Raw genomic sequence first — 9,903 nt, forward strand, 5'->3', positions numbered from 1 at the left:
CCTATACTTACCAATAGTCTTACCTACTTATCACAATCCTGTACGAAGGCCACATGTTCCTTGATCTTATATTAATTAAATTACCTACATAAGCAATACATACTTATTTATTATTACCCATTATGCATTATCATATCAGAACTTGCAGGCATCTTAACACATTAAGCTAAGCAACGTCAATCGCCGACATGGGTTGGAAGGGTGACCACTGGCTACTAGTGCCAAAATTTATTACGTGTTCCTATATTCCTGAGGTCGAGGACACATTAAGCTGTCGGTTCCGCTGCCGTTTTACCTTGTAATCTTTATGGGTAGTTTGATTACAGGCATAGAATATTATTATATACAGGGTAATTACAGGTAACGAGAGTAGGCCCCGATTAACTACCAAGGATACATAATGGAGCAACATGATGAAGGTGACTTCAGGTGTGACAAACCCATGTTGGTTTGGTGTACCAATGTGTTGAATTTTGCATCAGGCTTTATCCAGTCGTGGGGAGAGATCAGTGTTCAGCAATGAGACAAAATTTACCAGTTGGGTACCAGTAGATACCCAAGGTCAGAATAGGTCCGTATCTATTATCACTAGGGCCTGCGATATGATCATATTTTGTAATTGTTATTTCCCTACCTATTCCAAACAACAGCATTTATTAGCCAACAACAACGCTTTCCCTTTACTTCTATTATGCTTCTATTACGAAACTATGTCCGCTGGCATAAGATTGGCAAAAGTACCGAATAACCGATGAAGCGACGCAAGGAAATACGGTAGGTGCTTTTAAAACGTTTGTGTTTTTACAATCTTTAATGATTTAATTTAATATGCTGATGCATGGCTGATGCATATAGATCTTTAGTAACCGGCCTTTGTAAAAGATATTTTTGGCAGAGGCGTGATCAAGTCTTTATGTAGCGAATGGAGACCTCTATTCGAGATTATTTTCTCTTCATCTGGCGTCCATCGCTACATTGCATGCCTACGTACCTTTGCTATCGCGCCTGAGACCGATATCCACAGGCGTTTCAACTAGTGCTCGGTAATAAATATGGCAATGCATTTGTGGATGACCTCAGGTAGATGTATGATAGACAATTACAGATATCTATAAGCGGCGGTAGCAACGTAATCTTGTGGACGGCATGCTCGATTTCTAGGTATTTCTTACATACAGAAATAGCACATAACTTAAGATAACAATAAAATTATCGATTGCTACTTTGGTTTTATGTAATGAAGCATTACAAGTCACTACAACTTATATCTATAATGCAGATGTAATGAGACACCTATGTTGTATAAGTAATATGTTCTATGTGGATACTGTTACTTAAACTGTGTAGATGTAGAAGGTCCAAAGTTAAAAATAGTAGGTACCATCTTCTTTGTATTTTTAAATAACAATTAAAATTATACAAAGAAATAAAAGTATATTCACACAATAAGATGTATTCCAGCTATTCATTGTTTCCTTAAACTCATTAGTCATATTATTCAATTTCCCAAGCATTCTTTGTTTCATTAACATTGAAGTCACTTCATCGGAATTCAAAATAACTGCGTCGTTCTAAGCTCATAATTACAATACCACTTTGGCTACATAATGACTTTGACTAATTTGGAAAACACAATATAACAGTATCGAAACTGTTGCAGGAAAAATTGCAAATTGAATTCTACATGTATAAATATTAAAAAAGGGTTTTGTACATTTAAATAACATTCTTCAATTCATGTATATTATATTTCTTAAAACTTAATAAATAAATTTGTGATATACCATCATGGGTTGCTAATTTTTATCTTTTACTGGAGGAGGGTGTCTTATGAAGTAGTGCACGGCATTATAGACTAAATGGGGCGCAACGTTATGGAGGGGATGGATTCTGTTCAGTTCGTTCTTGTGTGATCCCAGGACCAATGGATCAGTAGCTCCTGTGCCATGTTGGGCGATGGCCAGCCCGCTCAGGGTGTAGCAAGTATGGTAAATATCATGAGGTCTGAAACAATAAAAAAGAATTACTGATTTTATGCAAAAACTATTATAAAAAGAAGAAAAATATCAGTGTAATATATAATAAGATATAATTGTATAGTTGGCGACAAACTGCTAGTCCGCTCTGAAGTTGTTGCGAGCAAGTATAGTCATACAATTTGCTATGGCGATGCGATTCATTTCTATATTCAGAGCGGATTAGCAGTTTCATGCGAGCTATACATAGCATTGTATTCTATTATAAATGTGTGAATATATCAAGGTGTCCATAATTATTTAGAAGATAGATAGAGATAGAAGATAGAGTAGATAGGTGGTGAGGGAAACTATCATACGAAAACCTACATACCTACATGCTCAAAAAACATTCTTGCAGTTGATGACCCCCATGGTTGATTAAAGTCAACCTTATCATGAGAATTGTAATGTAATAACAATATCAAGTTCAACTTACTTTCCGGGCTTATCAATGAGTCCCCCATCTGGTGCTTGGCAGCATACAATTACATATTCTTGTAAGGCACCTTGATTGAACAGAACTGTTTCCATTAACTCCTTATCTTCTGAAATTTTATACCACATCTATTAAATATATGGGTAGTATATTATGTGTTCATATTGATGTGAACTGAATGAAAATTTAGGATTTCAATTTTATATAATTATCTATGTTTGTTTAAAGGTTAACAATTATCTATTACGAGATTTATATTGGATGGACTGTGATACAAAAGTATTATAACACTATCATAACATTAGAATTTCTACTTCTATAAATAAATTATGTACTTCATTATGTTGAAACATTCAAAGATCACCTCTGGAGACTGCTTTGCCCTTAACTTTGGGAGATGGTGCATCCAGAGCCTTATATCAAGTGTCAAAAATTGTTGTTCTGGTTTGAAACATGTTATAAGAGGAGATACACTTATATAAATCTCAACTTAGCCCTATGGAGTAGCAACATATATGTGGTCACTTACTATTAGTTTGACTATATGCTTCTTTACTACTTCTGAATAATAAAAAAGCTTAGTTTGAATTACCAGTTATTTACCTTGTGAAAGAATTGCACTTATAATAGGAAATATTGCTCCTTGCCAAAAAGAGTAACAGCCATCAACAAGCTTGTTTGTCCGCCCTTGGAAACCACCCTCCAGCTTCATCTGGCGATTCACTCCCCATCTAAGCAGTGCATCAATATCACACAATTTTGTCCTATTCAATAAAGCAAGTGATGCAATACCACAGAATGCATATCCCCCATGTGCCTCCATTCCTGGTGATCCAGCAAATCCACCTTCATATGTCTGGCAGCTAACTATCCATTCTGCAGTTTTGTCGAACAGAGCATCTGTGTAAATGTTGGTTATCTTGGCTACGCTGACTGCACAATATGCTCCTCTGATATCCTGCTCTCCACCTTTGTGGAGAGCAAAGGAGCCATCCACCTCTCTTAAGGTCCACAAAAACTTTTGCAATGAGCTCCTGTCTATTGAATCATAGGCTTCATCGGTCCCAATGATGCTAAGAGCATTGACTGCTGCATATGTTGTGCCAAGATGGGGATACTGGAGTGGTCCTCCACCATAACCTCCCTCTTCATGTTGACATTGAGCCAGAAACTGTACCACATGGGACAGTGTTTCTGTGTCTGGCATGTCATTCAATATCCACAAAGCGTGGAGTATCCAATACACAAGCCAAGGTCTACTGGCATCGAGGCATTTGTAACTTTTTGGTAGATTTTGAAGCCAACTTTTGAGTAGTTTAATGTGAACATTTTTGTGAAGCTTCGGAAGCTCAATGTCAATAGATGCTTTCTTCTCAAACTGTTTATATATTTTTAATATAATTGCTTCCACATCCCTCTAAAATAAACATTATATATTAAAGTTAATAAAGTGACTTGCTTTTATGTTTATTAGAAGAAGTATGTGTTCCCAAGAGATATCTTATTTTTACGTAAAAGTGTCTAATGTTGGCAATTTGGTTTGGTTGGTTATATAGAGTCCTTACATATGGGAAAATGTAATAAACCATTTGTGAACTAAAGGTTGTAAATCTATGAACAATGTTAGCTTAAAAATGAGTCCCTTGTAGTATCGAATAAATTAGTCCCTTGTAGTATCCACTAAATTAGTGTATATTTATGAAGCAATAAAGTAAGTGAGCTCCATAAGGTGCTCCAGATTACCTGATCTGTAGATGAGAAGGTGACAACTTTTTCATCATCAAACACCTGCTTCACTATTTCGTCGTAACATCTAACAAGGTCTTCCATTTCGTAACTTCAGCATTGACTGTATTAATAAATCGTGCTGTGCTGCAGCCAGTTCAGTAAACTCATTCCAATATTATCACAAACGCAGTTAGCTCGGTGCCAATACTGCCAGTCGCGAGGCTTGACAACTAATTAAACACAATTAAATTTAAATGATCCAGACATCAATTCATATTACACATAATAAAATAATACAATACGTGTTTTGTATTCTTGACCGCAAGGACATGCCTGTATAAACTTATTTATAATTTAAAACATTCTTTATTAAATATAATTTACAGAATGACTCGAAAGAAAGAAAAGAGTTTTAGGAAGATTCTGTTCTTTCCAATATTCCATGCCTCAATCGCTTGAATTGTCAATTTGTAATTAAAAATAATAGATGTCAGATTGTCTGTCAATACTAGGCCTTGGATTCTTTGTTTTCCGCCTACTATTATAATATTTTTTATTTATTTCTCGATTAAATGAATAATTTATTTATTGCCTTTTACATTTAAAATCAGTAAAAATACTGTTAAACTAATTTGTCTTGTAAATGCGCTTTCTTTACAAATAGGAAGGTTTTTTAGATCTGTCAATGTCACTGTCAAACTCGCATGTTTTATAACAGACGTCAGAGTCGACAGACATCACGTCCACATTTACTCACAATGTGGTTGTTTTGTTTTTATTAAGATAACCAAATAATTTAAACTTAAAAAACCTGATCAATAGTTCTTATACACACGAAAAATATAAAGTAAGTAGCATATTCTTTCCAACGTTCTATGTTATTCATGAGACATAATGAGTAAGGGTAAGAAGTTTTTTAAACAAAAAGGTAAGAAAGGTTTCAAGAAGCCGAACAAGAAAGTGAAAAAAGATGACAAAATAGTCAACAAGAAGGCGATATTTAACCGGTACAAGGATAAACAGAAAGTTGAAGAAGAATTGGCAAAAAAGAGGTTATTGGAAAAGAAGTTACAGGCACAACAGCAAACGAATTACTCGGAGAGTGAGGGCGAGGAGGATGTGTACGACCAGCTCGTGTCGTGTTTCAAGGTGAAGAAAGTGACGAGCGCTGACAGTGATGACTCGTCGAGTGAGTCTGATGATGATGTGTCAATGGCTGCTGATCAGGAGCCAGAGGACCAAGATTCTAGTGAAAATTCAGAGGAGGACAGTGCTGAAGAGATACAGAATGTGGTAAGGGCATAGTTTTGCAAATTGTGGTCAAACTAAGTGATGTCACTATCGCTAAATATACTGCTCCTCTAGCAAAAGTGTAATCAAGGATTGTTAATCGAAAGTCCGATAATATTAGTTATAAATAATGTAAACACCCAAAACTAGAAAAGAAATTTAAATTAATTATTTAGATATCTGTTTGGCTGGGGTTAAATCTAGAACACAGCATGTCAGACCAGAATGGTAAACACTTCAACATTTATCATCAATTTGTCATGAAGTTTTCAACCCAACTTATCAAGGAGAAAGGCAGTAAAACTTAACTAACATTGGTTTAATAACTTATAAAGTGATTTGTCTCAAACTAATTTCACTTTACTTATTGTTAATATTAAAGTTACTTATCATATTTCAGATTACTGAAGATCTAGCAGCTGAAAATGAGGTGAACACATTAAATGATCCGTTTACAAAACATGTACAATTTGACTTGAGCGATGAACTAGTTGTGTCTCTTTCTAACACTCCAATCACAGAGAAAATCTTTACCAAAACATGGACAGTGTTAGGCAACATGTCTATAAGTATACCCCAACCGGTAGAGACATTAGCAAAGAAAGCTAAAACAAAAATCAGTATATTGGAGGAGAAAGTATTTGCACCACTTGGAACAGTGCCACACACAATCAGTAAAGTAGATTTTAACCACCTACATATTAAATCTCAAATACACGGTAATATTGTCTCATCAAACAAAAATAACTTAATAAAGAGAGATTTGGAGTTGAGTGAAGTTTTTACACCATTACAAAAAGAGTTATTTGGCATCATAAACAACTATCAAGATCTGTACTATCCTCATAGAACATTTAGCAATGCTGAGGAGATCAGATACATGTACTGTCTACATGCTGTTAATCACATGTTGAAAACAAGGATCAAGATTCTCCACCATAATGCTAAGTTGTCGAAAAAATCAGAGGTGACTGATGAGTTTCGAGATCAAGGTTTAGTTAGACCTAAGGTAAGATTCAAAAGTATTTTAACAATGTCATAGGGTTTATTAATTTTAGTCCTTTTTAAATTCTTGGGTTTGCCATGAAGACTATGTCATTCAATTCATGTTTTCTACTTTAAATATTAAAGTGAACATAAAGTAAGATAAATTCTGTTCAGCTCAGACAAATAATAAAAATGCCTAAACACTTGATATCATGCAAATATGCATATATTGCTCAGTTCAAAGTATTTATTTTGAACTTTAAGAGCAAAATTTTTATTTTATGTGTTTGTATATAAGTTACTAAATGTACCTTTTCTAATTCACAGGTTTTAATATTAGTTCCATTCAAAGACGCAGCATACAGGGTTGTTAAGACTATTATTGAAATTTTGGTACCCAAGGAGGCTGGACAAGTTGTGAACAAAAACAGATTTGAGGAAGACTTTACTGGAGGAGAATTAATTATGCCTAATAAAAACCCCAAACCTGAGGATTATGAATTATTATTCAGTGGAAATACAGATGATACATTTAGATTAGGCATGACATTAACAAAGAAAACATTAAAAGTAAGCAAGTATTAATTTATATTAATTTTTATATAGGTAATTGAATCTTTAAGTAATGTACAATGCATATGTGTAACCAAAACTTTAATATTTACTATAGATATACAAATGTTATTTAAACAAGAACATTGACTAATACACACATACTTTAAACTTAAAAGATGATGAGATGGTATTCTTGGGCTGCTAAACTTCTTACCTGAGTAGGCTTTGTAATTTAAATTTGCTTAGAGATTCAAACTTCATCCTTATGGTTAACAATACATTTCGTTAATTAAGATTTTATCCATGTATATGACATGGAACTGACAGATAATATGCATCTAATCAAGAATATATTAGAATAAGTTAGCTAATAATTAAATAAATTCTATTTACAGCTGTATACAGATTTCTATGCATCAGATATTTTGATAGCGTCGCCGTTGGGTTTGAGGATGATCATTGGCGCTGAAGGCGAGGAAGACCGTGATTACGACTTCCTGGCATCCATAGAACTGTTAGTAATGGACCAAGCTGACGTGTTCCTCATGCAGAACTGGGACCATTTGCTTCACACTCTGGACCATCTCCACTTGCAGCCAAAGAAGACTCATGGCACTGATTTCTCGAGAGTCAGATCATGGGCTGTTAATGGATGGTCAAAGTATTATAGGTATCTATCAGTAGTTTCTTTTCACATTTTTATTACAGCATGTATGCCTGGAAATTCAGGGTTGATGCCTAGCCAGACAGACATCTGAATTATTAATACGTATGTATTTAATTTTTTTGTGTGTGTTTGCACTATATCTTGAATCCTAATGTAGTATATATGGGATAATTTAAATATTAACTTGCAAAACTGTGCTCAACAATAGCTACAAACAATTAACATGTTATTAATTTTTTTCAGACAAACCTTAGTATTTTCATCAGTGTCCCTGCCAGAGATAAAGTCTATATTAAATAGAAAGTGCCAGAACTATGCTGGAAAAGTTTTGGTTACGAATCCACCAGAAGTTGGTAGTATGCAACAGGTATTATTGCAAATACCTCAATTGTTTCACAGGTATTATTTTTATATTATTGATAATAATAGTTAAGTTCATATGATTTATTTTGTTCATTGTAAACAGGCCCACATCTTTTTAAGTTAAAATTAGAAGATAATTATATTAAAAAAAAAACTCTATTCTGACTAGATTAAAGCTAATGATCTTCATAAATAAAAAAACGATTATCTCTTAATCATAGCTAAGCCCACTCTTGATCAAGTCACTTTTCAAAGAATATAGAAAAAACACATCAAAATGCACTTATTTGTATCGTTAAGAATCTACGATGTTAAACTTACGTTACAATAAAGTCTGCCTGGAGGCTTAAAAGTGAAACATTTGAGCGCACTTTAACTCTACACCCAATAATAGGTAATGTAACAATCCCAAGGCATTTAACCAAGCGAAATTGCTTACTCGTGTGACATTTTTCATTTTAAATTCTGATTGGTCGTGTGGGTTAATTATTCGAGTATATTATTTTTAAGGTTTAATGCTGCGAGCCCCTTGGCGGCGGTGGATGCAAGGTTCGAGTATTTCATCAAAGAAATCCTACCAAAACAGCGGGACACTCTCATGGGTCATACTCTTATTTATGTACCAAGTTATTTCGATTTTGTGAGATTACGGAATTACTTCAAGAAAGAAGATATTAGTTTTGTACAAATTTGTGAATATTCAAAGGTAACAACAGCACTAAAATGTTTATTAACATTGGCGCAATAATTATTTCCTTATCTGTCATTTACCTAAATTATACTTCTTAAAATGTTTTTATAAAATATAATTACAACATAATCCATTCCCATCTGTATATAACAGTTGTTGGTTTTAAGCGTAAATGTGACATAGTTTTTAAATTTTGTTTTCTTTTTATTTTCAGGATGCTAAAATAGCGAGAGCCAGAGATATGTTCTTCCATTCGGAGGCGCATTTTATGCTATATTCTGAACGAGTTCACTTCTTTAGGAGGTTCCGAATTAAGGGCATCCGTCATATAATATTCTACCAGCTGCCTACATATCCTCACTTTTATTCAGAAATGTGCAATCTTATGCAGGTATGTGACGATTGCCTTTGTATTTTTCGTATATTTTACATATTATCTTTAAAGAAAAAAATGTGTTCAACACTAACGTTAACTTTTACCTTTAACTAAGGTTAACTTTAAACGTTACTTAAGAGGAGACACGCTGCAATCATTGGGACAGTGAATTATCGATAAATTGAGGCTTCTAGAACTAGAGTGGCCTAACTGCATTTTAATGTATTGTATTTGTATGTATGTATGTATTGTATGTGTGACCTATTAGTATTTTCGTAATTTAAAAATGTTGTATAGTCCGCGTAAAACAGCTAGTCCGTTCTGAATATAGAAATGAATCGCGTCGCCATAGTAAATTGTATGACTACACATCCTTGCAACAACTTCAGAGCTGTAATTTTTTTATTTATTATTTACTTATAACATTATATACATTGCTTAGGCAAACACTTTTACTTTTCTCCATATTGTAAATCGTTTTTTGTAGTTAGTCTACTCTGGTTCTAACAGCCTCAATTCTTGTGACAGGAGAGCAACCAGAACCGTTTCGGCGGTACAGCGTGCAACATGTCGGCGGCGGCGTTGCTCGCGCGCCACGACGCCGCGCGCGCCGCCGCCGTGCTCGGCGCCGCCCGCCTCGCGCGCCTCGCCGCCGCGGACCGCCCGCTACACATGTACATGACTGATGATAAATAAATGGATGTAATATTTCTATATGTAATAAATGTATGTAATAATTCTCATGTTTGACTTTCCCTTTCTATCCTTCTATTCTTTTTTTTTCCTTTCTTA

General features: G+C 34.4%; 2 protein-coding genes across 3 annotated transcripts; one reads left to right on the forward strand and one right to left on the reverse strand.

Annotated features, from left to right (window-relative positions):
* Positions 1–1,726: 1,726 nt before the first annotated feature.
* Fntb (Farnesyl transferase beta subunit) lies at positions 1,727–4,651 on the reverse strand. Of its 2 annotated transcripts, XM_073073727.1 has the most exons (5): positions 4,485–4,646; positions 4,198–4,412; positions 3,058–3,871; positions 2,455–2,563; positions 1,727–2,004 (listed from the first exon to the last, which is right to left on the reverse strand). In XM_073073727.1, the coding sequence occupies exons 2-5, from the start codon at positions 4,282–4,284 to the stop codon at positions 1,797–1,799; spliced, it is 1,218 nt and encodes a 405-aa protein (XP_072929828.1). In that variant the 5' UTR covers positions 4,285–4,412; positions 4,485–4,646; the 3' UTR covers positions 1,727–1,796. The 2 variants fall into 2 exon arrangements, with proteins under 2 accessions (XP_072929828.1, XP_072929826.1); XM_073073725.1 differs by having other exon boundaries at positions 4,198–4,651.
* A 257-nt stretch (positions 4,652–4,908) lies between these two features.
* LOC140742745 (U3 small nucleolar RNA-associated protein 25 homolog) lies at positions 4,909–9,854 on the forward strand. Its single transcript, XM_073073728.1, has 8 exons — positions 4,909–5,475; positions 5,873–6,481; positions 6,787–7,029; positions 7,410–7,684; positions 7,925–8,080; positions 8,555–8,750; positions 8,950–9,126; positions 9,640–9,854. The coding sequence occupies exons 1-8, from the start codon at positions 5,077–5,079 to the stop codon at positions 9,805–9,807; spliced, it is 2,223 nt and encodes a 740-aa protein (XP_072929829.1). The 5' UTR covers positions 4,909–5,076; the 3' UTR covers positions 9,808–9,854.
* The last annotated feature ends 49 nt before the right edge of the window (positions 9,855–9,903 follow it).

Source organism: Epargyreus clarus, unplaced genomic scaffold (genome assembly GCF_041222505.1).
Source record: "Epargyreus clarus isolate Ecla_fem2 unplaced genomic scaffold, WU_Ecla_fem_2.2 ptg000006l, whole genome shotgun sequence".
Lineage (NCBI taxonomy): Eukaryota > Metazoa > Arthropoda > Insecta > Lepidoptera > Hesperiidae > Epargyreus > Epargyreus clarus.

What these genes read in the sequence shown, in the direction of transcription:
- Fntb (XM_073073725.1), bottom strand. Translation starts at nt 4,284, where the DNA reads ATGGAAGACCTTGTTAGATGTTACGACGAAATAGTGAAGCAGGTGTTT. An exon ending in CCTTCTCATCTACAGATCAG is followed by an intron (nt 3,872 to 4,197) that starts GTAATCTGGAGC and finishes TGTTTATTTTAG; the next exon opens with AGGGATGTGGAAGCAATTAT. An exon ending in AAGTGCAATTCTTTCACAAG is followed by an intron (nt 2,564 to 3,057) that starts GTAAATAACTGG and finishes ATAAAATTTCAG; the next exon opens with AAGATAAGGAGTTAATGGAA.
- LOC140742745 (XM_073073728.1), top strand. Translation starts at nt 5,077, where the DNA reads ATGAGTAAGGGTAAGAAGTTTTTTAAACAAAAAGGTAAGAAAGGTTTC. An exon ending in CTGAAGAGATACAGAATGTG is followed by an intron (nt 5,476 to 5,872) that starts GTAAGGGCATAG and finishes ATCATATTTCAG; the next exon opens with ATTACTGAAGATCTAGCAGC. An exon ending in TAACAAAGAAAACATTAAAA is followed by an intron (nt 7,030 to 7,409) that starts GTAAGCAAGTAT and finishes TTCTATTTACAG; the next exon opens with CTGTATACAGATTTCTATGC.